General features: G+C 33.2%; 3 protein-coding genes and 1 non-coding gene across 6 annotated transcripts; 2 read left to right on the top strand and 2 right to left on the bottom strand.

The window, feature by feature from the left end:
* The first annotated feature begins 1272 nt into the window (after window positions 1-1272).
* TRNAE-CUC (transfer RNA glutamic acid (anticodon CUC)) lies at window positions 1273-1345 on the top strand. The gene has a single exon. It is a non-coding gene; the product is annotated as a tRNA-Glu (tRNA).
* Window positions 1346-3058: 1713 nt separating this feature from the next.
* Window positions 3059-5536, bottom strand: LOC18099222 (B-box zinc finger protein 18). The gene is made up of 5 exons (XM_006383073.3): window positions 5099-5536; window positions 4510-4606; window positions 4271-4386; window positions 3943-4182; window positions 3059-3411 (listed from the first exon to the last, which is right to left on the bottom strand). Exons 1-5 carry the CDS (start codon window positions 5189-5191, stop codon window positions 3403-3405), a joined length of 555 nt encoding a protein of 184 aa, XP_006383135.2. The 5' UTR covers window positions 5192-5536; the 3' UTR covers window positions 3059-3402.
* A 2100-nt stretch (window positions 5537-7636) lies between these two features.
* LOC18099221 (glyoxylase I 4) lies at window positions 7637-8840 on the bottom strand. The gene is made up of 3 exons (XM_006383072.3): window positions 8583-8840; window positions 8367-8484; window positions 7637-8258 (listed from the first exon to the last, which is right to left on the bottom strand). The coding sequence occupies exons 1-3, from the start codon at window positions 8750-8752 to the stop codon at window positions 7968-7970; spliced, it is 579 nt and encodes a 192-aa protein (XP_006383134.1). The 5' UTR covers window positions 8753-8840; the 3' UTR covers window positions 7637-7967.
* An 8619-nt stretch (window positions 8841-17459) lies between these two features.
* LOC18099220 (kinesin-like protein KIN-7C) lies at window positions 17460-24681 on the top strand. Of its 3 annotated transcripts, none has more exons than XM_052452855.1 (15): window positions 17460-17618; window positions 17796-17878; window positions 18462-18697; window positions 19183-19272; window positions 19375-19475; window positions 19590-19703; window positions 19790-19871; window positions 20058-20125; window positions 20219-20284; window positions 20370-20494; window positions 21065-21401; window positions 21983-22081; window positions 22228-23175; window positions 23564-24078; window positions 24163-24681. In XM_052452855.1, the coding sequence occupies exons 3-15, from the start codon at window positions 18484-18486 to the stop codon at window positions 24488-24490; spliced, it is 3087 nt and encodes a 1028-aa protein (XP_052308815.1). In that variant the 5' UTR covers window positions 17460-17618; window positions 17796-17878; window positions 18462-18483; the 3' UTR covers window positions 24491-24681. The 3 variants fall into 3 exon arrangements, with proteins under 3 accessions (XP_052308815.1, XP_024456254.1, XP_024456255.1); XM_024600486.2 differs by having other exon boundaries at window positions 21983-22087; XM_024600487.2 differs by lacking the exon at window positions 17460-17618 and adding an exon at window positions 17642-17701 and having other exon boundaries at window positions 21983-22087.
* The last annotated feature ends 2022 nt before the right edge of the window (window positions 24682-26703 follow it).

The raw sequence follows: 26703 nt of genomic DNA, 5'->3' as shown, positions 1-26703 counted from the left end.
AACCCATTAAACCAGTGGTAGGTTTAGTCACTCCAAAGAGTGGTCAAGTCCATCAACCCATCAGTTGGTCAATCAAGTAAAGCTCAATCAGTCCTACCAATCTAAGATTGTAGTTGTGAAAAGCTCAATCTAAACTGAAGTTTTCATGACTTTATTACTTCATTAAGGTGAAAAGAAAAAAAGGGTTGCATTCTTTCTTTTTCATAGATTATAGCATTATAAAGCTTAATTATGACATGCACTCCATCATAGGCTAGTTCAATTTTTTTTAACACAAAAATGAATGTGCATATGACGCTAATACATTATTGACATGCAAAAATTAGTTGTGAATCGAAAAGAGTTATTTTTAATGTGATAAAAGAATATGCTAATATTGTAGGTGCGTTTCATAGTTTCATGTTTATTTTAATCAAGATATGTAAAGACGATGTTTATGCTTAATGAAATACATTTTAAAATGTAGTATCATGGGAAATAAGTTGAAAAATAATTTCCAGTGCTTAACTATATTATGAAAAATGAGCTGGAAAATAACTCATTAATATTTTTTTAAAATTTATTAAAATAATAAGAAACAAATCTTACACATTAAAAAGTTGAATGAGAATGAAATTGAAAAAAATAATCTAATTTCATAAATTATCTCAAATAAAATAAATAACAATCAAAATAATAAAAATAAAATCTAACAGATAAAAAAATTGAAAGATGATGAAATTAAAAAAGATAATTATAATTTCATAAATTATTTCAAATAAAATCAATAACAATTAAAAGAATAAGGACCAAATCTGATAGATAAAAATTTCAATTAAAAAAATGATAAGAATAATAATAATAAAAATGAGGAATAAAGTTGATATAAAAATCAAATTAAATTAAATTTTAAGGGATGAAATTGAAAAAAAAAATTCAAAACAAAATATATAACAATTAAAATTTTGAGGATTAAATTTGATATAATCAACAAATAACATGATATTTTTAATTTTTTCACAACTTCTAGAAAATATTTTCTAATCAAAATAAAAAGAAAACACTTTTCTAAAAATCAAACCAAATTTTTATTTAAAAAGAAATACAAAAAAAAATAAAAAAAAATTTCCAAAAATTCACTGTCAGTGAAAACATGGGTGTTAGTTAATAATAATTACCCACCAGAAATAAACAAAAAAATATTTTCACGCGGAAAACTCGCTTGAAAATATCCGCAGTAATGGTTGAACGAAACACCAAGGAAGTTATTTGAATACTAATTAGAGAAACAAATCCGTTGTAGTCTAGTTGGTTAGGATACTCGGCTCTCACCCGAGAGACCCGGGTTCAAGTCCCGGCAACGGAATGATTACCGTTTTTCCACAGCACAAAACGACATGGTCTCCATTTATCCTTTTAACTTCTCAGTTAAAACAGCGTTCTAGGACCTTTCCTGTAATTGATATGGTAGTTCATTTATTGTGAACTCGGGGCAGCAGTGTAAAGATGACTCTGTCTGGACTCACCGGTAGTCCTTGTTGTCTACGGATACCGTTACATGGCCTGACGACTTTGTCCAGACGAGTTCCAGCTTTTCCCACTGCTGAGAAACCTCAAGACAAGGTTAACTTGCTCGGTCTCGAAAGGCATTGGTGGTTATTATCAAGCAGATACTTCCTTACGAAGACCATGTACGCATTGATGGTTTTAAAATTGGCATATCTGCTTTTCGGCTTGGATATTCACTGTTAATTCTTAGATCAAAGAATTTTTATGGTGATTGCTTGTTAACTGGAGAAACCTTCTTGTTTTGAAGATAGAGTACATTAACATCTTTGATGGTCATCCAAACTTGTGTGAAGAGATTGCAGATTTGGTAAAAAAATGATATTTGTCCTTCTTCACGCATCAGGTTCATCCCATAGCTGATTTGATGTTCTCCAATTTTATCAGTACGAGTTTAAGGAAGCTCTTCCATTTTGAAACGCATCATTTGCTTAACACAACAAGGATAAATGGTGGAAGCATTTGCTTAGCCCACACTTATGTGTTCATGTTATCCCTAGAAGCAAGCAGGGAGAATGCTTATGGGGGAAAATGTTACCTTTTCATTATCATACTAAGCATATTGAGATCGATGTTTACTTTGTTTCGGAATAAGTAGCTCGTGACACTCTTTTCCTGACACATATCTTATGAGGTCCTGAACAAATTGCCAATATTCTAATTGCCACAAGCTCTTCTTCGGTCCAATCTTTCCTTGAGCTTAAGGGGGCATGGAGATACTTGCTCTTCATCGATATTGTGATCATGTCTGCCATGATCTTTTTTTCATAACACCGTGATCTCTAGTAGATACTATGATGTTGTAATCTCTATTTAAAATTAATGGAATATGAGAGAACAAATGTGTCAACTTTCCTACGATGACCGCCCTCTTTTAGATTGTATACGGGGAAAGTTCCCTCTAAAATTCAGAATGTAGGCCCTATAGCATTTCAGGTCTTCTCCAAATGAATTCATATCTGAGCCAGAAGATGCGAAAGGCAATGTTTCACCATTGGATGCATTCTGAGACGGATCAGAAGTCTGCTTTCGAAAACAACGTTTCGCCTTCTAAAACTAAGACAAAGAACAGTTGGAAACTCACATTCGCAAATTCTGAAATAGTATAACAAATTCTCTAGACTTTCAAGAAATGTCTTGCAACGTCGTTTCTGTGAGTATTATTCACTTGGTTACATCTTGTGCAAATAGCGGAGTGGAGGGGAACAATGACATCTGACTCTCTGAGATTTATTTTTTATTTTATTGTTAGGAATGATTCATGGATTTGAGAGTTCGGGGGTAACACTCTTACTGTACGGGTAAAGGGGTATTATGAAAACATTATTAATACTCTTTCGACAACTAGAATTTCTTGTGCGACTAGAATTTCTTGAGCGATTTAGATCTATTACAAATACATATTATATAACCCTATTTCGACAATTTCTTGAGCGATTTAGATCTATTATAATTACATATTATATAATTCTATTTCGATACAGTGAAAATAAAAACTTATTACTCTTATGAATATAAATATATTTTCGAACTATATTAAATCTTCAGTTATTTCTAGTTTCTCTTCTATTACAATATCCATCTATAATTGCTGCATGTTTTTTCACAATAGATGTGTATACCGTCCAAAGCTTGTCTAGCAACTAAACTACATTATTGGTAAAAATCCATCTGCAAGACTTAAAGCACATCATCCATATCAAAGGAAAACAGGGGAGAAGAAAATGAAATATTGAAACATGAAATGCCAACTACTTGATAAGAGAAGCATAGAAAAAACCCTGCTCTTCTCCAGCTTTCCAGGCAACATAGGAACCCTGCTTTCAGCTTCGCGGCCGCTCCGTTAATATAAAAATATTATTGTTCCTGTGAAGAGGTAAGAGGTCTCAAGTGGTATTCTTGGAAAACAGAATACACGATTAGGTCTTATGCTTATTACTTTCATCCAGATTCACATTTCACATAGAAGTAGAATGATTCTGTAGATTTACAACCCAGGTTCTAACCATTGAAGTTTGAATTTGAAAAATCAGCCCAGTGCACCTTCACATCATTTACTGGAACTTCCAGTAGAAAAAAACATTCACTGTAGAATTGTGAAATGTGGGTCTAATGGCAGGATTGACCCAACCAAACATTGGTATCATATTTATATATTTTCACAGCATAATCGTAATGCAATTGCAATCTCTTTGCATGCATAGAATCTCATTAAATTTTTCAAGAGAGAATTTATAGTTTTGTAGTCTTTCATCGAGTAGTAATTTTTTCCAATGAAATAGAAATAGATAGTATCCAATCCATTTCTTTGGATGCAAAATGTGCCCTTATCCTTAGTAGATCATACAGATAAAGTCAGATTCAATTCAGGCGAAGGGATGATGAAAATACAATAACCTGATTATTTGAAGCATGTTCATGAATTCGATGAGGCTTCATATTCAAATCAATCATATTCTTATCCACCTTGTCATGCCCATCAGAATTAGTGACCGACATCAGAACTGGAGAAGCTTGGCGATTCTGTCTGTTCTCTCCTGCTGTTGCCTTTTGTGGCCGATTCTGTCCTCTTCTTGTCTCCCCTGGATACATAGGTTGCGGTGCTGGGTCCTCAGGCTGAGGTTGATTCCCTGGAAACTATGAACAACCAGAAATCAAATTTTAAGGGAATTAGACATAAAAGGAAGAAAATTGTTGGAGTTCTCTACAGAAAACAATGACAAACCTCAATTTTTTGTCTCAACAGAAGATATCTCCCGTGTGTTCTTTTACCTCCAACATGAACAGTCATATCACATTGCAAGCAAAGGGAACTTCCATCTGTCTCACAGTAGAAGAAAGCTGCATGCATGCACGTTTTGAAGCAGAAAACATACGTTCAAAGTTCAAACCCTTGTCCAAAATACCAAATTAATGAATGCTTCAGCCTTAAAGGAGAGAATATACGAGAAAGAGCCTGCATACCAGGTGCATTTTCACATATATCACAACGAGGAACTTCACTGGGATTCGCCAGACCCACTCGAACATGCCTGCTCGCAAGTTTGTTGCACATATGAACCTGCCAATCCAATTGACAGATTAAAACTTTAATATCAGATGTTCACCAACAATATTGACCAATTTCAAATTCCTAAAGCCTCTATATGAGTTGTAGAAGCAGCAATGTCAAGTTCAAATTTCGACTCAGGGGAAGTTATGTGGTTATTGATACAAGAGAAGAAAACTAAGAAAGCATATAAAAGGAGCATCTACAAGAAATAGTGTCCGACATCCATCATTTCCTATCGAAGATGAAACAATTGTGAGATGTTTCTACTTAAATGTCTCTGGTAGAACTTTATACAGATTGGTAGCTTAATTAGTCGCAGCAGAGTTAGGAGCATAGAGTTCCTTTCTCTAGGACACCGATAATTAGCATGAGAAAAATAAACAATTGGCCCAATAAATAGAACCATCCACAAACCTACTACAAATCCAAATAATAAATGATTTTCATGTTTCAACATCAGGATCACAAACAAGAACAGTTAAAAAAGGAAGCAAAGCATACCTTCTTATCGCAGGCAAGGCAAAGTGCGGCCTCATCAGCAGCACAGAAAACAATAGCAAAAGCACTTTCACAAGCGTCACAAAGGGTACGCATAATTAATTATCTCTCACTCTCATTTCTCCAAAATCAAGAAAATAGAAAAAATATTTACGTACAGTTTCTTTTAATAAAGATAACAAACACCACAACAAGACACAGCTTCACTATTTGATTTTTACGCTGTCTATCAAATGTTAATGTTTTTGTTGTTGGTGGTGATAGAAAGAGAGGGACATAATATGGAGGGGTGAAGAGGGGCCTGGAGATATTCTAACAAGAGATGATACATGTGGTTTGAGTAAGTGCACCCCTCAAGAAATGGAGTTTTTTGTTTTTTTTTTTTCTTAGTTTATATTTTCTCAGACTTTGTTTCAGTCTTTGTGGCCACAAACTTCAAAGGCAGTGGGGTTTGTTTTTGAGGATGATAGTGCCTTTGAGTTTATTCTTGCCCACCATTTTGATTTCTGACAAGGGGTCCATTTCTTTATATAGCTCTTGCTTTTCTTTGAAGCCTAGCCGTCCGTTCAGACAAAGGCATCTCCTATCAAATCCTGTAATATTTAATTGTAGCTGAATTGATAAGGTATTGAATTTATTCTCAGTTTGAAGGTTATAAATTTCAGTTTATATGATTGTCAACTTTAAAATTTCAAGAGACGTAATCTGGATTGAATACATGTAATTATTAAAAAAATTCTGTAATATTTCTGTAATAGCTGTTTGATTCATGTTTTACTGCACCTTAAATCTTTTTGCGCGTTTACTTTTTAAAATATTTTTTATTTTAAAATATATTAAAATAATATTTTTTTTAAAAAAGTTATTTTTAATATCAGCATATCAAATTATCTAAAAACATAAAAAATACATTAATTTAAAATAAAAAAATAAAATAAAATTTAAAATTTTTCAAAAACACTTTTCAATCACAGTGCCAACCACTACCTTATATTCTACACTATATTGATGGTGGCAGTGCCATTAAAATTCTAAGATTCTACGTTGTAATCATTTATTTATTTTTTATTGATATAGATATGCGGGTTAGTTTACGTGTACTTCGACTAATTCCACGAACTCTGAAATTAACGACCATGTAAGCCTCCAGTGACCTTAAGGGAACTCGAACTCATGACTATTGAAGAGCAAACTCAAAATCTGACCAGTTGAGCTACCCTTAAGAGTTTCACCGTTTATTTTTATATTTGTAATTGTTTGTTAAAAAATACATTTTGGTTTTAAAAATACTAAATTAATATATATTTTTTTATTTTTTTAATAATTTTAATGTCCTAATATTAAAATAAAAAAATAATTTTTTAAAAAATATTTTAATACATTTCAAGAAAAAATACTTTTGTAAAACACTATATATAACAATATCAAACACACTATGCATATGTTTAGAAATGTGGTTGGGGTTATTTTTAAAATATATTTTTTTAAATACATCAATTTTTTTTATTTTTTTTGATATTAGCACATTAAAATAATCTAAAAAATAAAAAAAATCAAAATTTATTGAAACTTTAATGAAACATAGCCCCAATCAGGCTTCCAACTACTTTACTGTTGATGCAAGTGTCATTCAATTACAAGTGCCATGCACAGTAAATATACTTGTGGATACCATATTACCATGATAAAAATCTCCCCTGTGAATTCACAACCAGATAGCGAAAAATACACTGAAATCCTAGAACACATGTGGGTTATAAGAACTATAAAATCTGAATACTTTTTTTTTTTTTGAATGACAAGATGCTTTTCTAGCTATAAAAACATCACATCAAGTCCATTAAAATAAATTATCAAGCTAATCTCGAATTAAATTAATATAAAAAAATAAAATAAAAGGAAACTATGTGACTTAAAAAAATAAGAAAATAAATTGCCCTATACAAATACACAACACGATTGTGTGTGAATGCATTGGATTGCCTAGCTCTGTTAGTTTTTCTTTAATTTAATTGAATTTCAGTAGCCTAGAGATTCATAGTTCAGGGATGTGATTAAAATCACCTGTGAAAAATGATGGATGCCAAAGAATATTTTGTAATACAGCATCATTTTCGGTTCAATTTGGTGTTTATTAAAAAAAAGAAATTAAACTGAATTTTTTTTTAAAACCAAACCGAAATTAGTTCAAACCGATCGATTTCGGTTTGGTTTGGTTTTTTGGACAAAAACCGATTCAAACCGGTTTGGCTCGGTTTTTTCTGGTTTGGTTTGGTTTTTTTCTATTTTTTTTCGGTTTAGGTTCGGTTCGGTTTTTTTGGTTATTTTTTTTCGGTCTTATCGGTTTAATTATTTTTTCAATTTTTTTCTCTGCTCTAGCATAATCACTCATAAAGAATAAGTTGCTAATTAGTACTGTTTAATTATTTGGCCTACAACAATTAATCAACTATGACATGACTAAATGCCATCTTCTTCAATTATTTAGAGGCTAAATGCATCATTTCTTTCTTTTCTTAAAAATAAAATACAATTGGAAAATTCAATACTGGACATATTACAGGAATTCATTAAATAATAATAAAAAAAAACTTTTGATGACACCATGTATTTTCACTTCGACATGCAAAAGCCACATCTAGGCTCACAGGTTTTTTACAGACAGAATGCGTCTTGTTCAATCACGCAATTTTAATTATTAAAGATTAAGTACCAGATGACCAAAATATTCACTCTTCATCACCCAAGACTAGACCCTGCAACGTACAGGACCTATAGTAAAATACATTTGCAACAGGACAATTATAATTTTTTTTTCTTGACAGGCAAAAACAAGTCCAACTTGTTGATCAGTGATCATTGTTTCTGCGACTCAAAATGAAATGTTCATCATATCCATGCTCAAGCTCTCCATCATCACTTTCTCCATGAACCCACAGTTACTTGGTGCTGCTTTCTTGAAACTTCCCATTCTCGGCTTCAATGGGCAGGATGAGAGAGGAAGGATTGGGATATTGTCACAGTTGCAGATTTCAACCATGTAACCATCTGGGTCGTGAAAGAACACCTGATCCACCATGATGCCATCTTCTTCCACCACAGCAGTCACATACCTCATTCCCATTTCTTGCAGCCTCCTCTTGACAAGGCCAACATCGGTGCACTATTGTTCAAAAAAAGAAAAAAGAAAAAAGAAGAAGACTCCCATCAGTATCACCACAATTATAGTTGCACATTTTCTTTCCTCAAGCTTGGAACTCGTAAATCTTACTTGGAAGGACATATGATTATCCTTGGGATTAATCGGACGTGGTTCGACGATGGTGTCAAACTCATGATCAATTGATGGGTTCTCAATCAAATGTATTCCGATACCATAATTGTACAACCTGCATTTAATCAGACATTTAATGTCATTTCTTTTTTAAAACTAAATTATGAACGTATATTTAATGTCTGAAAATGCAAAGCAAGTAAATGAACTTACCAGGCTCCATTGAAATTGAAAGAAGAGGGGCGTTTGATGAGAACAAAGCCCAGAACATCCTCGTAAAACCTTACTGAAGCCCACACTGATCTGCACAGCAATGATACATGATTCAATGAGAGGAGGGGAAGTGCCTCATGGCTGCTGACTTCCTCAATCTCAATTTTCATCTCTACCTCTTTTCTTGTTTTCTCTTTTTTTTTTCCCGCTCTTCACTTGCTCACTTCAAGCTTTGTTACTCTCTTTGTATGCATGAACACATAACTAGGATGCTGCTTTTATAAAGCAGCATTTGGGAAATATCTCTGGTACTTTGAATTCAAATTGACGCTGGACTGTTCTTGTCCTTGATGGGTGAGGAACTTTCCTGGCAGGTTCTCTCCATTCGATGTTTAATGATCAATCAACCACCATGGCAACTCCTTGGAAGTTGCACAACTCATCACATCTGTTGGAGTGGAGGGACTAGATCATCGCTTATAAATATCACCATCTTACTTTTCAAGAGGCGTAAATGCAAGCTAGATATATAATAAATTTGTTCGAATGTGAATTGTGTGATCTTGGCTCAAGCCTGTCAATTCGGAGAAATTGTCAGGTAGACTAAAAACACGAGACATTGAAAATCCTCGTATGATAATGCATGCATTTTATAATTTCATCTGTGTTTTGTGTATATTATTCTAGTGTATTGGTATTGTAATAGACAAAATTTACCTAACAATTTCCAATGATAATATCTTAAATAGGCCAGGAGTATTCTATTTCCTACTAACAAGGTTATTGATGCACGTGAAAGCATGACAATCACATCAACGATTAGGGGTGTTTAAAAAAACCAAAAAACCGATTAAATCGAGAAAACTGAAAAAAAATAACTGAAAAAACCGAATCGTAAAAAAAAACCGATTAAAATTTTGAAAAAACCGACCGGTTCGGTTCGGTTTCGGTTTTTTAAGCCTGGAACCGGAAAAACCGAACCGAACCGAAAAAAAACCGGAAAAAAACCGAGCCAAACCGAAAAAACCGAGCCAAACCGGTTTGAACCGATTTTTTCTCTAAAAAACCAAACCGAACCGAACCGAACCGAAACCGGTCGGTTTGAACCGGTTTAGGTTTTTTTTTTTAAAAAAAAAATTCAGTTTGGTTACTTTTTTTGATAAAAACCGAACCGAACCGAACCGTGAACACCCCTAGCAACGATAACATAAAGGCAAAAAATTGGCCAAAATAAAGTATAAACACAAAGAACTCTAAAATATTATTTTATTTTTGAAATATTAATATAATAAAGGAGATTTACAAGTTTTTTTTTAGGCCTAAAACAATCTTAAAAAAGTAGAAAAAATAACATGAAATTACAACACTCAACAAACAAAAATAACATGAGATTACACCACACAATAAAAAATAGCTTGTGATCGTTGGGCTCTTAAACCAACTTATGCACGTGGAAGCTGGACAATAATGAGCAAAAAAATAGAAAAAATTGATAGGAGAGTTACAGGTCATTATATAGACTTGAAATCGACCTTATTACTAGGATAGAAAAAATCAAAACTCTAAAACAAAATGAGAAATATAGCTAAAAATCATTAAATCCATAATTATCAAGAAAAAATAACAAAATTGAATTAAGAATCTTCAAAGTCTAATTTGAGTAAATCCATTTATATATAAATCAACAAAGTTGATCACTCGTAGAACTGGACATTAAGAATTTTCTATAAAAATTTAAACATTAAGAATCTTCTATAAAAATTTAATTTTGAAATAATATGATGAAGAATTATAATTTTTTTAACCGCTATATTAGTTTAGAGTGACTTTTTTGGATCTATTTTTGTCCCATAAATTCAAAAATATCAACTAGACCATTTACATAATTTATTTATGGCTGACCTTCATGGAACTGTTTAGAAGCCTTAATTTCTACTAGCCAGATTGCATCAATTATGAAATTGTTCATTTATTTGTCATTCGGTACTCAACTAATATTTCCTACAAATGAAATCGATGGTAATAAGCTAAATATATACTTTGTTATTAATGTCTTCCGGCAAAAGTGATCGTTGAAAGCAATGACCAGGCTCTTTATGTTCCTAATCATTTGTCTTCAAATCATATACCGTATACATCTTGTTGTCTTCGTAGATGGATTGAACTTGACACCTCAAAGAACATGGGGAACCAATAATTACAACATGGCATGCATAGTGTTTCTTTGCTGATCAGCGATAACAAATATATCATCCATTTTTGGTTAATGACTATGGCTTTTAGCCTCCTGAAAATTTGAATAAGGCTGTAGACAGGATGAACCCCCGTTCAGGATTTTCCTATTGGATTCTTGGAATAACTTTCTTGATTTTTTTTTTAAGCTAGGTGAGCTAGGGATGGGTGAAAAAGGAGTGGCTAATGGGGAGCTGGTAATCAAGAGCCAAATATGTCCTCAAGGTGTTTGTTTCTCCATAAAGAGGTGATTTGAGGGAGGCTTAAGCTCTTCAATACTCGCCGGGACAAACTACTAGCTTCCAAAAACTTCGAAATTTCTTCGATGTTTCCTCTCACCAGATTACATTGTCTTTTTAAACATTGGATTCAAAATCTATCACGCAATTGGAAAGGGCGGTGGCATTAGCCTCCTAGCTGGTAGCCACAATACACAGACATTTGGCGATTTCCTCGTTCAAATGGAGGCAAGCCCCTTTCACCGATTCCAAAGTTAATGTGTGGTAGAAATGAAAGTGATACTCTTGTAACTAGCAATACACCTTGGAGATTTTCTAGTTTATTTTTGTCCTTGTAGATTTACTAATGCTCTACTTTTACCCTCGTTGAGTAAAAATTCCACCCCAATAATTCCAATTCAGTCGCGACATAATTGGAGGGAGGCTTTCCTTTAAGCCCAGCTATTTGCTTTATGGATAGAGCCAACCATTCAGACTTGGCCTTGCCATTACAATTTACACATCCATAATCGGTAATGTCAAACGTTAGTAAATTCTTCCAAAATTGACAATCCTAACATGATTCTGCAGATAGAATCGAACATATCCAAAGAAACACTAGGAACTTAGCCCATTAAAGAACGCTGCTTCAAGTAATACCAAAACAACTAAACAAAATACAACACATGATCAAGCAGTACACTGCAAAATCCGTAGACTCATAAATGTATCCAGAGCAAACCAAGCTACCCTCCAATGTTGACACTTCCCCTGCAAGTTTACTTCTCAAAGCTTGGACAAAGAACACAATTTTTGTCATATAAACAAACGAACCAGATCAGATTATGCTCCCCCTGGTAGTTCTTCAAACCTTATGAATAACGTGCTGCATAAACTCAATATATTGGAAAGCAACATCTCATATTGGTAGCAAAAGAGAGTTTAAAATCAAGCATTAAAATCAATTTAAACTTGCACTTGGTAGAGACTATGTGATTTAGTCTTTGTTTATTATTGGTAAACATTAATATTATTATTATAATAATAATATTGAATATAATAATTATTATTATTTTCATTAATATTGGAATTATTTTTTTAAAAATAGAATTTATCACTAATATATATAATTTATATTCATGTTATTTTCTTTTATGTGTGTATTATATAGGACTTTGAGCAAAATAAATAATACTTTAGATCTCATTAACCGTGATAACTTTTATTTATTAAATGATAATTTGTGAATAACTTAGTTTTTTTGATGAAAATGATTTAAATTGAAAGAATATTTAGATAACTTTGTCTGCTTCAATTTTAAAGGATAAAGAGATCTATTTTGATGATGATAATGTGCTTGGTGGAAATGACTATATATTAAAATGTGTATTTAATAATTTTCCCTGCATATCATGACATGATCAAGATCTTTATTTCTGTATTAAAACTTCTTACTTTTTCAATATTTTTTTTGTGTGGAATTACTTAAAATTAAAGCTTTTTTTAGTTTTGAATTTTAATTTTTTAAAAATATTTTAAGTTTTAAAATTATATTTAGATACTTCACATTATGTTTTTATTATATAATTTAAAGTTAATATATATAAGACCTTGGAATAAAACATCAAAATATTTTCTTTCAATAAATAAACAAAAAATGCTAACTAGAACAAAATTTCCAACCTTGATATGCCCTCTAATTTTCGCAAGAATCACCTGTTTTGTTTCCAAGTCTCTCCCTTGATAAGTTGGACTCACTTGGAGACGATCATGTCATTCACAAAGCAAAGATTCAAGCATATATATATATAGACCTACTTTGTGCATGATAGAGATAAGGAACCAATTATTTAATCAATCATTTTAATCTTTTTACAATCATGTAATAAATTAGATGCAGATCTTCCACAAATTTCAAGTTTGTTGGATTTTCAATTATGAGGCATCACATGCCTAGCACATGACCATCAATCATCGTTCTGACAAATATTGATCAAGTAGTTGAGTTTTTAAGGAACACGGGAATTCATGATGAGTCTGGATTGTTTGGTTGCTAGCTAGTTGCTTTGCATATCGTGTGTGTGTGTGTGTGTGTGTGTATATATATATATATATAAACTCTTTTTCTTAACCCTTTTCACATGGTGTAAGAGATTTTCTAGAGATAAGGCATCTTTCTCTACATTAAATACTTACCAATTAACAAAAATAACAGGAAACTCACTTGATAATGGATCTTCTTGAGGACAATTACCTCGGAAGTCACAAATTCTAGACGACATTTCTCCTTGCTCCTTGATGAGGGAGAGAGAATGATTCTCAAAGAGACCACAGCATTCGTGGGCATGACCTATTTCTTGTATATAATCAAGGTCTAAATTAATATTTTTTTTTCCATGTAGAAGTATTTTATAGAGATAGCACATATGAATTTTCCACCACATGCATTTTGCAGGCAAGAAATTCTAATTTTTTCATATAACCAAAACTAGAAATTATATATTTACATTTTTCCCATTTATGTGAATTTGCACTCACGAGAAGAAAAACTAACATGTGTTGTCAATTCATTGTTTCTACACTGTGTATTTATATTTAGAAATTGTTTGCAACTGTGTTTTTAAAAAAATTTAATTTTTTTTTTGCTAAAATTTAATATGGTTTGTATGTTTTGGATCGTTTTGATGTGTTGATGTCAAAAATAATTTTTAAAATATGAAAAAACATCATTGACATGCATTTCAGCACGAAAAGTTATTTGAAAAGTAACTACAACCACACTGCCAAATATATTCTTAGACACAAATATATGGATTCACACAATAATTATTTTTTTTGTCTTTTAAAACAATTTACAATTCAATCACTAAATTCTTTTTTTAATTTATTCATTTCACATTATGTAGGTGGGGATTTGGGCTTGATGATATTGTTCGTTGTGTTATGCTCAATTTTACATCAAAAAACTATTTTAAAAAAACAATCTTTCAGGGACCAAAAGGCAACAATGCAATGGTTTTTTTTACTGCACAAAACATGCCTTTTAGCTAATTTTTGCCAAATTTATTTTTGGTTGCTTCAGTTTTATAATTTAATATTTTGATCCAAAACTTTATTGTTCACATTTTAACCCCAAAGTTTAAGAGAGGTGAGAGAGACTCTCTGGAATTTGGGAGAAGATAGAGAAATTTACCAACAGAACCATTTTCAACAACAAAATGTTTTTTTTTTTAGTGTCAATGAGTTTTTTTCGATGAGAGAAATCTTATTAAGGTACTTTATGACCTTTATCTTGCATGAGAAAGTGGATTGGGGCTTTGAAACATTTTTTAAACCAATTTTTGGCTAATTTAAGGGCATAAATGGATTTATTAAGATTTCTGGATGTTTTTTCTTTAATTATTTTTAGGTAAAAAATGGTTGGAAATGAGTTGTTTTCCAAGAAATCGGAGCCCTGACTTTTTGATCATCTAAGATGACCAACAACTAAACTAGAAATAATATATTGTTCGACAAAGCAACCAGTACATTGTCTGGCTGTTTCTAAAAACACAAAGAGTTGGGTTGATGACTCATCATCTACATAACTTATAAAATCAATTTTATAAAAGCAATGAAAGAAAATTGAGCCAACTTGGTTTAATTTACTAAATCAGCAACTTGAATTATGAAATAAGGATAGCTTCATAGAAAAACTATGTTTTTTTTTTAAAAAAAATAAGCGAAAAAAAAATTAATCCTGCTATAATATAAAAAAATATTGATGTATAATTAATTTTTTAAAATAAATTCTTTGATTTTCATTTTCATTTCATTTAAATTTGTTTTGAAGGAAAACCCTTTAAAAAAGAGCCCATGAGTATAGGCCTAATGGACTAGTTCTTAGGCCCAACATGTCATCCGCCCAACTATTTTTTTTAATATATAAATGATAAGTCGTCTACATCTTTGGGAGGGTCACTGAAAATATAGAGTTGGGGTTTTTTAACATAAAAAATTCACTTTTAGCTCCTTTTAACCCAAAACAACCTAGAGACCTACATAAACCCTTTAATGCTTTAAAACAACAAAAATATCGGTCTAAAAATAAAAAAGACCAACTTGAAATTAAAAATTTTTCTGAGATTAGATATTTATTTTTAGAAAATTTCAAGGTGAAATAACATTTAAGTTAAACTTCCATTATTGAATGGAACCATAAACCCTAAGATCGACCTTTTCATGGCTGAAATTGGTGTCAATGAGAACTTTTTCTCTATACTATTAAAATTTAGCCAACCTTTCTCTCTTTTTTCTTTAATCAAGGACTGAAAAATAAAAGAAATGAAGTTTTTTTATGAAAATTGAATTTCAAGAATTTTTAGGGGTTGAAAAGTTGCATTGGGAAAGTATAAGGATAAAAATGATGTTTTTTGCACAAACTTTGAAATCACCATCCATTTTACTTAACTTTTTCACTTTAGTACTTTGTCTTTCAATTTTATGCTTCCTTAATAATTTAACTTAAATTGTCCTTAAATTTTGTATTGAAAATAAAAAGAAAAGAAAATAAAAAGTGAGTCCATAATAAATTTTGAGTGTGTCTACAGTAAAGTGAAGGTGCTATAATAAAAAGAAAAAAAGAAGGCCACAGAGCTTATTGTTTTCTGCAATAATTTTTTTTCTCTCTTTATCAAAAGTTGTTTCATTTCATGGACAATTTTTCCAGACACGTGCATGAAAGGGTCCTCCAAGCAAGCAAAGGACGAATAGTAAAGCAATTTTCTTCTCTCCATCACATGGGGTTCTGCAATATTTTGATTTGATATCGTTGTTTTTTAAAATATTTTTATTTAAAAATATATTAAAATATTTTTTTATATTAACATATTAAAATGATATAAAATTATAAAAAAATTAATTTAAAATAAAAAATTAACTTTTCTTAATTTTTTTCAAAAATATTTTTAAAATAAAAAAGTAAACAAAACAACAATTTCTCTACTAAGCAGCTTTTTCTTTGTCTCACAGTGAAATGCTAAAAATTAAAAGTGTGTTGGGCAACGGGATGAAAATTATATTTTTAAAAATTTTGAATTTTGTTTTTTTATTTAAAATAATTTTTTAATATTTTTATATCGTTTTAATGTTTTGATTTTAAAAATAATTTTAAAAAAATAAAAAAACTTTATTTTAATATATTAAAAAAAAAAACATTTCTAACCGCCAACACAACTCCAAGCAGCCTTAATTCAATGGCTGATAAAACAGATGATGAGTACGTGGGCGACTACATTCTTTAGCATTATAACCATAGCCTAATAACATTTTATAAAATATAGTTGTTAATCGAAGAGGTTGTCCATGGACCTCACCTAATGGAAATGTCCCTCGATCCCCTTCTCTTTGTTTCAAATAAAACAATATCTAAAATGAAAGTATAATTGCTGAAATGTTTTTTATCAGCTAGAAAAATAAAATAAAATAAAATAAAATGGTGCAAGCTTTTTAGATTTACAACTCCAACATCAATAGAGGGAGAATAAAAGTTGAAAGAAAAAAGGTCGGATCCTTTCTTCCCGAGAAGAAAAGAAACTCTGAGCTTGGTGATGATCTTAAACTTCCAAATATATTTCCGTTCTTAATATTCTGCTTCCGAGCACGTGAGATCTACAAGAGAAGCATTTAGTTATCCTCAAAATATTGACATCCGAAAATCTTTTTTTTTTAAATAATAAAAAATAGTATAATAATTGCCCGTCCCAATTAGTCAACATAACTATAAACTGAAAATTAAGTATCCATCGAACTAACTATTTCAAGAGCAATGCTATGGCATTTAACATACTATTTTTTCCCTAATGACTGGGATTAAGTTTTATATACATATCCTTAGCAGATAATCTAATTCAATATGACCTAAATTAATTTGGAAAGCAATTAAAATGGATGAGCCATAATATATATACACGTACGTATAATTAACATGTTAAATGTTGAAAGTAATTGTTTTTTTAATTTAGTTAATCCTACACTTTGAATGTGGACAGCAAGCTAAGATTCAGTTAATGAGAAGTTCCTAGTCGTATGCAGTGTTTCATACTGCAGCCAGAATATTATTTGTTTAAAATTTGTTTTTGTTTTTGTTTATAATTATTTTTTTTTATTTTCGGATTGTTTTTATACTGATAATAAAAATAAATTTTAAAAAATAAAAAAATATATTATTTTAATATATTTTAAAATAAAAAATACTTTAAAATGCCATTTCTACCGTAATCCAAGACAAATTAAATAAAACATCCTAAGATGGCTGGATTAGTTATGTTAACAGGATGTTTTAATCTCTTGCTGTGTCTTGTGGGTGGGTTATGTGTTTAGCGCGGTAGTTTTAAATGAAGGGCTAATAATAACGTCCAACGGAGCAGCTAGGAAAGCAACTAACCACCACAGTTAAGACTCCATAACAACCACTCAGAAACACCCCACTCATTTGCCTTGAAAGATCTTCCATTTAAGACCACAAAAATAGCCCATTAAGAGAAATAAAGTGAAGGCACAAACAATCCTTGTTCCCCCCCCCCACATTTCCTTCAAAATTCACAAGGTGACATTTTTAGATTTTTTTCTTGTTATGTTTGAGTTGTTGCATGCCAATGCAGCCAAGAAAAAGACTGTTTGATGCTAAAAGTTTGTGTTTTTGGAGTTAAATTCTTGAATTCTGTTTCAAAATCCTATCTTTGTTGGGTTTTGGTTGATAAGATTGGAGAGTTTGATGCTGCAGGGATCAATTTGAAAATTCACTGACAATTTATGGAGGCAGCGATTATTCTTAGAAAGCTCAAAAACATTCCTTGAAAGAGAGCTGTAAGTCAATTCTTTCTCAATTTCCAATGTTAAATTATAAGTTCTGCTCCACTGCTTTTTTGTTTTTTGTTTTGTTTTGTTTTTATATTGAGAATGGTCTGTAATAGAACATGAGACAGACTGCAACAGGGAAGAAAACTCCAACTTCGTTTGTATTTTAATTAGATAAGCAAATGCTTGTTTGACTCAAAATGAATAATGTAATAGCTGATGAATTGGCTTATGTACTTGGCCATGCCTTGTTTATTAAACGAGAAATACAGGATATTAAAGAAATGGGGTTTCTTTGCTTGAGACAATGAACTGACCGAAAAATGCCGGTGAATTTAGCGATGACCCATGATTAGTTTGTCAGATTTAAGATGATTGTGGCTGTTAAGTTTTGGCGGTGGCCCTTACGTTATCTGGAGCCAAACAAAATTGATTTATCAAGTAGATTCAAAGCGTATGTCATTAACTGAACAAGGAAGGAAATGGTTGTGTGGGAGAGCTGAAGAGAAGAGAGTCAGAATGATTATTTATGGTCTATATGAATATGACAATTGGTGATAGATTGACCTCTTTACATATGAAAAAATTTCAGTTTTGTTTGGAGAATGTGAGAGATGGGGGCAGCTGATGCGGATGGGCCAATGCACGGGCTGAGTGGTGGTGGTGAGGAGAAAATTTTTGTTTCAGTTCGGCTGCGGCCTTTGAATGCGAAGGAAATCGCAAGGAATGATGTATCAGATTGGGAATCCATCAATTATGACACTGTCATATACAGGAATAACCTTCCAGTGTCTGAGCGGTCCATGTACCCAACAGCTTATACATTTGGTAAGAAATTGCTTATCACTTTTTTAGTTTGTTTTCATTTTCTTTGTTAATTGCATCTGCACTTCTATTGATGTCACAAATGATTAATAAGGCTGCCATGGTAGGATATAACTTCATCACATCTGCTGTGCACATTACTCTATTCTGCTGAATTATCACAAGCGTTTTGCTTGAACCTTCTTATAGTTTGGGAACTTGCAATATGGCTCTGTCTTTTATTATGTATTCATATTTCTGAGTTCATGTATACGGATCTCCTAATGCTGACTCTTCCCTGAGTTTTGGCCTCAACTTCTTCCCCTTTTCTTTCACAGCAATGTTGTAAAGTTGCTGGATTTGTATTAATGCGTTTCTTTTGCATGTTCACTACCGTTGTCCTTAGGAGCATATTTATGGACGTATACTTTTGCATCACAGAATATTTTCAAATACTCATCCCATCCGTCTTGTTTCTTTCTGTTGTTTGGTTAATTTGTTAATTATAGATAGAGTATTTGGGTCTGATTGCTCCACTAAGCATGTATATGGAGAAGGAGCCAAGGAAGTTGCTCTTTCAGTCGTCAGTGGTATAAACTGTGAGTACAACCTCCTTTAATAACCTGTTCATTGTTGAAATTTCTATTTGTGTTTTTTTATCTTTTTCTTTTTTTATTCCTCACAATGATGAATTTCTTCAGCAAGTGTATTTGCATATGGGCAAACGAGTAGTGGAAAAACGTACACTATGAGTGGAATTACTGAGTACACTATAGCAGATATATATGACTATGTGGAGAAGGTAACGAGAATACTTGATACAATTTTCTATCATTACTCTAAATACTCCATTTTATTTTATTCCTTAGATGTTCTCCTACTCGATGAAAATTTATTGTGTTCCCCCTTTTTGTAGCACAAGGAAAGAGAGTTTACTTTGAAATTCTCTGCCATGGAGATTTACAACGAATCCGTCAGAGACCTCCTTGGTGCAGATGCAACTCCACTCCGACTTCTAGATGATCCAGAGGTGATATTCATTTTAGGTGTGAAGAGCTGCTGTATGCTCCCCCCCCCCCCCACCCTCATATCAGTAACATCTGACTGTATTGACAGAGAGGCACTGTTGTGGAGAGGCTCACAGAGGAATCTATAAGGGACTGGAATCATTTTAAAGAACTTCTATCTGTATGTGAAGGTCAGTAAAGCTATTGAATTTTAGGAGTTCAGGGGAGAGGCTTGAATCTGAGACCTCATGAGGGGAGGGGGGACATGGATGCCTATTGAGCTAAACAGGCTCATTGGCAGCCATGCTCCTGAGTTTAACGTTACTTTCACTACAAAACTTGTCACTGCATACTCAAGCATCCTGGTGATTTTGCAGCTCAGAGACAAATAGGGGAGACCTCTCTTAATGAAGCAAGCTCTAGATCTCATCAGATTCTGAGACTGGTATGACTGGATGTTCATTTCATTGTAAAATTTCAAATTATCACAACTTGATAACCATTTATTGTATGGTTTACTGATTATTTGCATAGCCAGACAGTTGAAAGTTCCACACAGGAGTTTTTAGGCCATTACAAGTCCAGCACTCTTGCTGCCACGGTGGTATGCGTTGTGAAAAGTTTTTGGATCTCTGTTTTAGCTGGTTATACTGACTGAACAATGTGTAACCATCATTCTTTTCTCCCAGAATTTTGTTGATCTAGCAGGAAGTGAGCGTGCTTCTCAATCATTATCAGCTGGCATGAGGTTGAAAGAAGGGTGTCACATAAATCGTAGTCTACTGACGTTGGGAACTGTTATCCGTAAGCTAAGGTGAGGATGTGTAGCTTGTTAAATTTCAGTAGTACTCAGAGATAGAGTTGGCTTCTTCATTTTGTTACTATTGTGATGGAATAGTACTTCAAGTGTCTGAGTTAAGCTATCATTTTCCTAGCTGTCAGATCTTGAGGCTAAATTTATGACATCATATCTTCAAAATAGCACCATGTTCTGCCGTTAGTCATTCTTTCAGCTCTTCAGAAAGTTGCATAATGTTGTATGGTATAAGTTTACAAAATAAAATTGCAACCATAGCATTTCCTTACTAGTAAATGAAGTTGCAAATTGTATGCTCTTGTAACTTGACAGTCAATATGTGTGAATTTTGCTGTAAATAAATTACTATTTCGGAATAATATAGACAAATTATATCAGTTGTCATGGTCTTTCCACAAGCCCTCTTTCAATTTCTTCATAGAATCAAAGGATGTAATCTTCTATTCTTTTTACAACTTCCTATTCCCCTCTTCTTTTGATTCTTTAGGGCGTGCACGAGTCAAGACCTAGAATAAACTGAACCACCAATGCTCTTTCTACTTTATTTAACTTTATGATTGAATGCAGCAAAGGAAAAAATGGACATGTTCCTTTCAGAGATTCGAAGCTGACTCGAATATTGCAGTCCTCTTTAGGAGGCAATGCTAGGACTGCCATCATATGTACCATGAGCCCTGCACGAAGCCATGTTGAACAATCTAGAAACACACTGCTGTTTGCTAGTTGCGCTAAAGAAGTGACAACCAATGCGCAGGTCAATGTAGTTGTCTCTGATAAAACACTGGTGAAGCAACTGCAAAGAGAATTGGCTAGAATGGAGAATGAGTTGAAAAATACACGACCAGATTCTGTCACATCAGATTCCACTATAGTACTGAGAGAGAAGGACCTTCAGATTGAAAAGGTGGGCACAGTTCTTTGGATGACATTAGAAAACTTTTAATATCACAACTAGAGTCCTGCTCCTCCATCTTAATAACAAGGCAGTACTCCAACTATCATAAGAAACGAAAGTACATGTCATGACTGCAAATTACATGAATTAGAGACCAATCATTTAAAACCTCCATCTGTTTAAGTTATTTATGCATCATAAACTCGTAGAATGCAATGTGGGCTTAAACCTTGAAGCAGAAATTCAGGTTCCTTCATACCATCTCTGCTGCATGACTATGACACGTTCAATTCTTTAGTGCTGTGAACATTTGTGGAGGAGTTTAACTAGAGCAGAAAGTGGCTAGCTACTCTATTGAACTAGGCCTGGAATTACCCTACTCTCTGAATTAGTCTCTCTTGTTTTCCTCAAATTTTCTCAGGTGACTTGTGACGAATATTGGTAATTTTTGGCTTCTTGAAAGTCGAGTATCAGTTCATATCCCAAGCATATGCTCAGCATAATTACATGTATATGCATGAGGAAATTTGTTAATGTACTTATTTAATTGTTAAATTTTGGATTTCAACACCCCCAGCCTTTTCCTGCAGCTAATGAATGAGGTTGCAGAGCTGACTCGGCGACTTGATCTTGCTCAGTCACAGATTGAGAATCTACAGCAAGTGTCTGAAGGCAGCAGATCTTCAACAGTATGGGTATGCATTTTTTTTTTACTCTTGGCATTATATCTAGTACCGTTATAAAAAACAAAAAAGATTATTTCTAGCTCAAGCATCCACGTCTATCTCAATGAGCCTTCTCTATCCAAATCTGATATCTCTATGTCCTCATCCAGGCAGATCCAGATCATCACTACAATAAATTGCGAGTGCGAAATTCATTCAGAACTGACAATTCAGTATCATATTCACTCATTTTGGAAGATCCTCCCTCCCTGGATCTCGGTGCCAGGTCTTTTGATGCATCTCAATGTTCAGATGTGCAAAGTAGCCGAAGTTCTGGAGCAAACTTCATCCAATTCCCAGTTTTTGAAGAGAATTTCCTTCCAGAAAGTTTCTCTACACACCACTCAACTAGCACCACTAATTTTGTAGGAAATGATCTGCATGAGAAAAAGGATGCTGACGGACAAACTAATCAAAACTTTGATGATAATTGGAAGGAAGTTCAATGCATTGAAGTGGAGGAGTCGAGCGTAAGCCAATATTCAAATTCAAACACATCAGAGTCTAGGCCATACAGATTTGAGGAGTCTAATATGCCTTCTCCGGATACAAAAACAGATACCTTGGGTTTAACAAAGGTCGGGAATGAAGAAAGAACAAATCAAGAAGTAAAGTCACCCCCGTTGAAAGAACAGAAAGAGTTGAATGGTTTGCAATCCACTTTTATAATACCATCTCCTGAAAAGCTTTCTCCATGGCTGCTGGAAGCAGGCCTTTCTGAATCAAGAAGCTTTTTGAGCAGGAGTAGAAGTTGTAGAGCAACGCTTATGGATAACTCACCAGGTTTCTGTTTCAAGAAGGTGGAAGCGTATGAGAGCACACCACTGTTTGGGTTTGAGAAAGACTTTCCCGGAAGACCTGAGGGTTTTCAAAGGAAACTTCCTGCATTGAAGTATGATCCTGACATTGAAAGGTTATCAAGAAATGTCTCTCGGAATTCTATTTGTAGTTCTGCTGTTAATGAGCTCAAAGAGGAAAGTGGTGGAACTTCAACTGATTGGAGGACTGCCAGTGTTGGTAACTCAGATATGGGTCTGATGTACATGGCTGATTATTTGGTGAGTTTTTATTTTTATTTTCCATCGTCATTTGTTATAATAGATTCAGGCTATGGGATGCTAGATTAAATATTAAATGAATGAGCTCCTTACCATCTTATTTATCTGTCAAGGATGGATCATATTGCAAGATAATGGTTGGAATAATTGAATGTTTTGTTGATGCATCAATATCTAAATGTCCTTGCTGAATCTAGCAGGAATAGAAACGGTTCTGCAATGTCTTTAGGATGTAGTAGACGAGCTTCTTCTTACTCCCATCGTCTTCTTCTTCCATTTTTTTTTTTTTTAATTTTTCATTTCTTAGAAGCTGCAGAAAGTTCTGGTTCAGTTAGACCTGTCATTTTCTTCTTTCATTTTTTTATTGGTTAATTGCAATGGTTGATAGGAACAAGAAACAACCGCGGAGGATGCAGAGAATATAGGAGATGATGGCTTGGATGCAACACAACATAATATGTCTGCAAAGAAGGTAAAAGATGTTGGCTTGGATTCAATTTGTTATAATGTGTCAGCAAAGAGTGTTAAAGATGTTGGCTTGGATCCAATTCAAGACGGTGCCTCAGCAAAGAATGTAAAAGATGTTGGCTTGGATCCAATTCAAGATGGTGTGTCAGCAAAGAATGTAAAAGATGTTGGCTTGGATCCTATCCAAGATGACGCAGAAAGTGCTTCAAAATGGCCATTAGAATTCAAGAATATGCAAAGCAAGATTATCGAACTTTGGCATGCATGCAGTGTCTCACTGGTCCACAGGACCCACTTCCTCCTGCTATTTAAGGGTGATCCTGCAGATTCTTTTTACCTGGAGGTAGAGATTAGGAGAATGTCCCTTCTAAAGGAAACATTATCAAGGGGTAGCAGAACTATTGTTCACGGACAAGTTCTAACATCTACCTCAAGGTTTATTACCTTCATTTCCACATCAACTCATATTTATACATATTTTCTGCAAGCATTCTAAGATGAAGTATTTCCTGTAAACAGCAAGAAGGCTTTGAGTCATGAGAGGCAGATGCTGGCAAGGGAAATGCAGAAGAGGCTCACTAGAGAAGAAAGAGAGAATCTTTTCCTAAAATGGGGTGTTCCATTGAGCGGAAACAATAGAAGGTTGCAGCTGGTACATCGCTTATGGACCAAGACAACAGATATGGACCACATCACAGAAAGTGCCGCTCTTGTAGCAAAGCTAGTTGGTTTTATAGAGCAAGAGCAGGCTTTGAAGGAGATGTTTGGGCTGCTCAATTTTACACCAACATATCCTAGCAGGAGGAAATCTTCTATTTGGAAGCGCAGCGTTTTATCCTTCTTGTAAGCATGTTATAGTGGACCTTAAAGTAAAAATTTGTGGCTAAAAGACGATTTCCACAGTTCTATTACACATAGATAGCTTTCTGAGTGCAAGTTTCTCTCCTTTGTAGTCTTGAAATCTAACTGCATTGGTTGGGAGTTGTGAGAAAGCTTGTAAATCTGATGTAAAATTGTAATGCTGGTGCTTCCCTTTCAGCTGTTCTTCTTCTCATCTTTTCGGGTATAAACTGGACCTCTTATAGAATAAATGGTAGCTTCTTGGGTCGCATAATGGAGTTCATCTATCCTTATAATGCGAGAGGGACCTGATCCGATACCTACTGCTAAAAAATTTGGACAGCCACAAAATTTAGCTTTCTTGCGAAACGTTGCCATTCGGGTTGGTATGTCCTTTTGTTTTAAGGGTATTAGCTTTAGCTTGTTGGTAGATGTTTTGCTTCTTGTTTGTTGAGAGTCAGCTCTGTCATGCTATAGGATATTACTGCTTTCAGGTTCGAGGCTTAGAGCCTTAAAAACAATGGGAAATCCTCAAACAATGTGGTGAGGATTGTGGAAATGCAAGTTAGCGTGTAATTGTAACATTAAAGAAAGCTTGAATCATGAATTCTTTTTAGGCATTTGATTCATCTAAAGTCATTTTGTCTCTGTTACACAACCTATTCCATCCAGAGGCATGAAGGTTGTTGCAGTATGGGAGATGCAGAGTGGGAAAGCCGGTGCATGGATCTATCCAATTCATCTAGAGTCACTTCCTGGAGAACGTCTATTGCTTTTCCAAGTTTATGCAGACATTTATTTCAGCTACTTTTTTTTTTATTATTATTCATTTTCTTTTTTGGTTAGTTTTTGGTGTTTCTTCTTCGTTGTTGGATCTGTACTTTGGTAGAAAAACTTGTCACCCTTCTCTGTGAATTAGTTTGTCTTGGCATTGTTGATCTTCATACACTGCCTATGCATTTAGGGAACACATTATGGACTCTTTTGTATTGCCTTTTCCTTCTAAATGCACATGCTTAGGCTACATTTTTTTCTCCTATTTATGTTCAGCAACTACAGCGACAAAACTTCATTTTCGTGTTAAAATGTGGCCTGTCTAGTATTAACGCTATAAATTAAAAAAAAAAAAAAAACAGGATTGTATTATAAATCAATATTCATCCTCTCACATTAGACCATTCATCCCACTGTTCATCATCAATTATTTTCTTATTGGTCCTAAAATTTTTATTTTTTTACAGATTGGTTGGTTATTGGACTTGGTTTCTTTTCAATTTCATGCTTCTAAATTCTAATTTCATGATTATATGTGTTTGTTTCTGCTTCTATTTATATATCCAAGAAAATGATTCTTGGTGGTGGAAGGAGTAGAATATAAATATACACCACTTTCGCAAATTTCAGCAACTCTTTGATCTGTTGGACACTGGAATTGACAGAAGAGGCAGGCTGTGTTGGAAATTATGTCTATAACTACGTTAATTATGTCGCTCAATCAAAATTAAATTCCTTTTTTAAGTTCTTGCACATGCCTAGCATCACCAAGCATCTTTCATAATTATCTACTAGCCCTGTAGAATCTTCATCACATTCTTAATAAGCATCAAACCATTTTGTTTTTTTTTTGAAAAACTGTAGAAGAAACATATTGCAGAATCTAAAATTCATGAATTTTTCAAAACTAAACTATGAGAAGTTTTTTTTTTTTAACATTGCTCTCATCTTCCAAGCTTCTTGTGATTAGCTTCAACTTTTCCAGATCAGCTTTTATCTTCTCACAATGATATTGCATATGGCTCTTTTCATAGCATTAAAAACATTTCGTATCATTATAATCCACTCTGAGTCTAGAATATTTGATTTAGAGTTATTTCTATAAAACTTACCTCCCCTTGCCATGTCCCTATCATAACTCTGCTTTTGTAAGAAAATTTCCACTGCCTTATCACCACTAACATTATTTTCTACTCCTAAAAACCTATTATCCTCTAATAAAACTAGATTCACATCTTTCAAATCCAAATTGTTCCTTCCAACTAGAGCTTTTTTCATCCCCAATCCTTTCTCCAGCACTAATCACTTGTGTCATCAATCTATTACAGGGATATTTAGAAATATAGTAGCGGTTATTTTTTAAAGTATTTTTTACTTGAAAATATATTAAAATAATATATTTTTTTAAAAAATTATTTTTAATATCAGTATATCAAAATGATATGA

This window comes from Populus trichocarpa, chromosome 5 (assembly GCF_000002775.5).
Source record: "Populus trichocarpa isolate Nisqually-1 chromosome 5, P.trichocarpa_v4.1, whole genome shotgun sequence".
NCBI classification, from domain to species: Eukaryota; Viridiplantae; Streptophyta; class Magnoliopsida; order Malpighiales; family Salicaceae; genus Populus; species Populus trichocarpa.
The sequence above is the reverse complement of the archived record's forward strand: the minus strand, read 5'-3'. Positions and strand labels throughout refer to the sequence as shown.

What these genes read in the sequence shown, in the direction of transcription:
- LOC18099222 (XM_006383073.3), bottom strand. Translation starts at nt 5,191, where the DNA reads ATGCGTACCCTTTGTGACGCTTGTGAAAGTGCTTTTGCTATTGTTTTC. An exon ending in GCCTTGCCTGCGATAAGAAG is followed by an intron (nt 4,607 to 5,098) that starts GTATGCTTTGCT and finishes TTGGATTGGCAG; the next exon opens with GTTCATATGTGCAACAAACT. An exon ending in TGTTGAGACAAAAAATTGAG is followed by an intron (nt 4,183 to 4,270) that starts GTTTGTCATTGT and finishes GGTTGTTCATAG; the next exon opens with TTTCCAGGGAATCAACCTCA.
- LOC18099221 (XM_006383072.3), bottom strand. Translation starts at nt 8,752, where the DNA reads ATGAAAATTGAGATTGAGGAAGTCAGCAGCCATGAGGCACTTCCCCTC. An exon ending in TTCAATTTCAATGGAGCCTG is followed by an intron (nt 8,485 to 8,582) that starts GTAAGTTCATTT and finishes GATTAAATGCAG; the next exon opens with GTTGTACAATTATGGTATCG. An exon ending in ATAATCATATGTCCTTCCAA is followed by an intron (nt 8,259 to 8,366) that starts GTAAGATTTACG and finishes TTTGAACAATAG; the next exon opens with TGCACCGATGTTGGCCTTGT.
- LOC18099220 (XM_024600486.2), top strand. Translation starts at nt 18,484, where the DNA reads ATGGGGGCAGCTGATGCGGATGGGCCAATGCACGGGCTGAGTGGTGGT. An exon ending in ACTTCTATCTGTATGTGAAG is followed by an intron (nt 19,872 to 20,057) that starts GTCAGTAAAGCT and finishes GTGATTTTGCAG; the next exon opens with CTCAGAGACAAATAGGGGAG. An exon ending in GTTCTAACATCTACCTCAAG is followed by an intron (nt 24,079 to 24,162) that starts GTTTATTACCTT and finishes TCCTGTAAACAG; the next exon opens with CAAGAAGGCTTTGAGTCATG.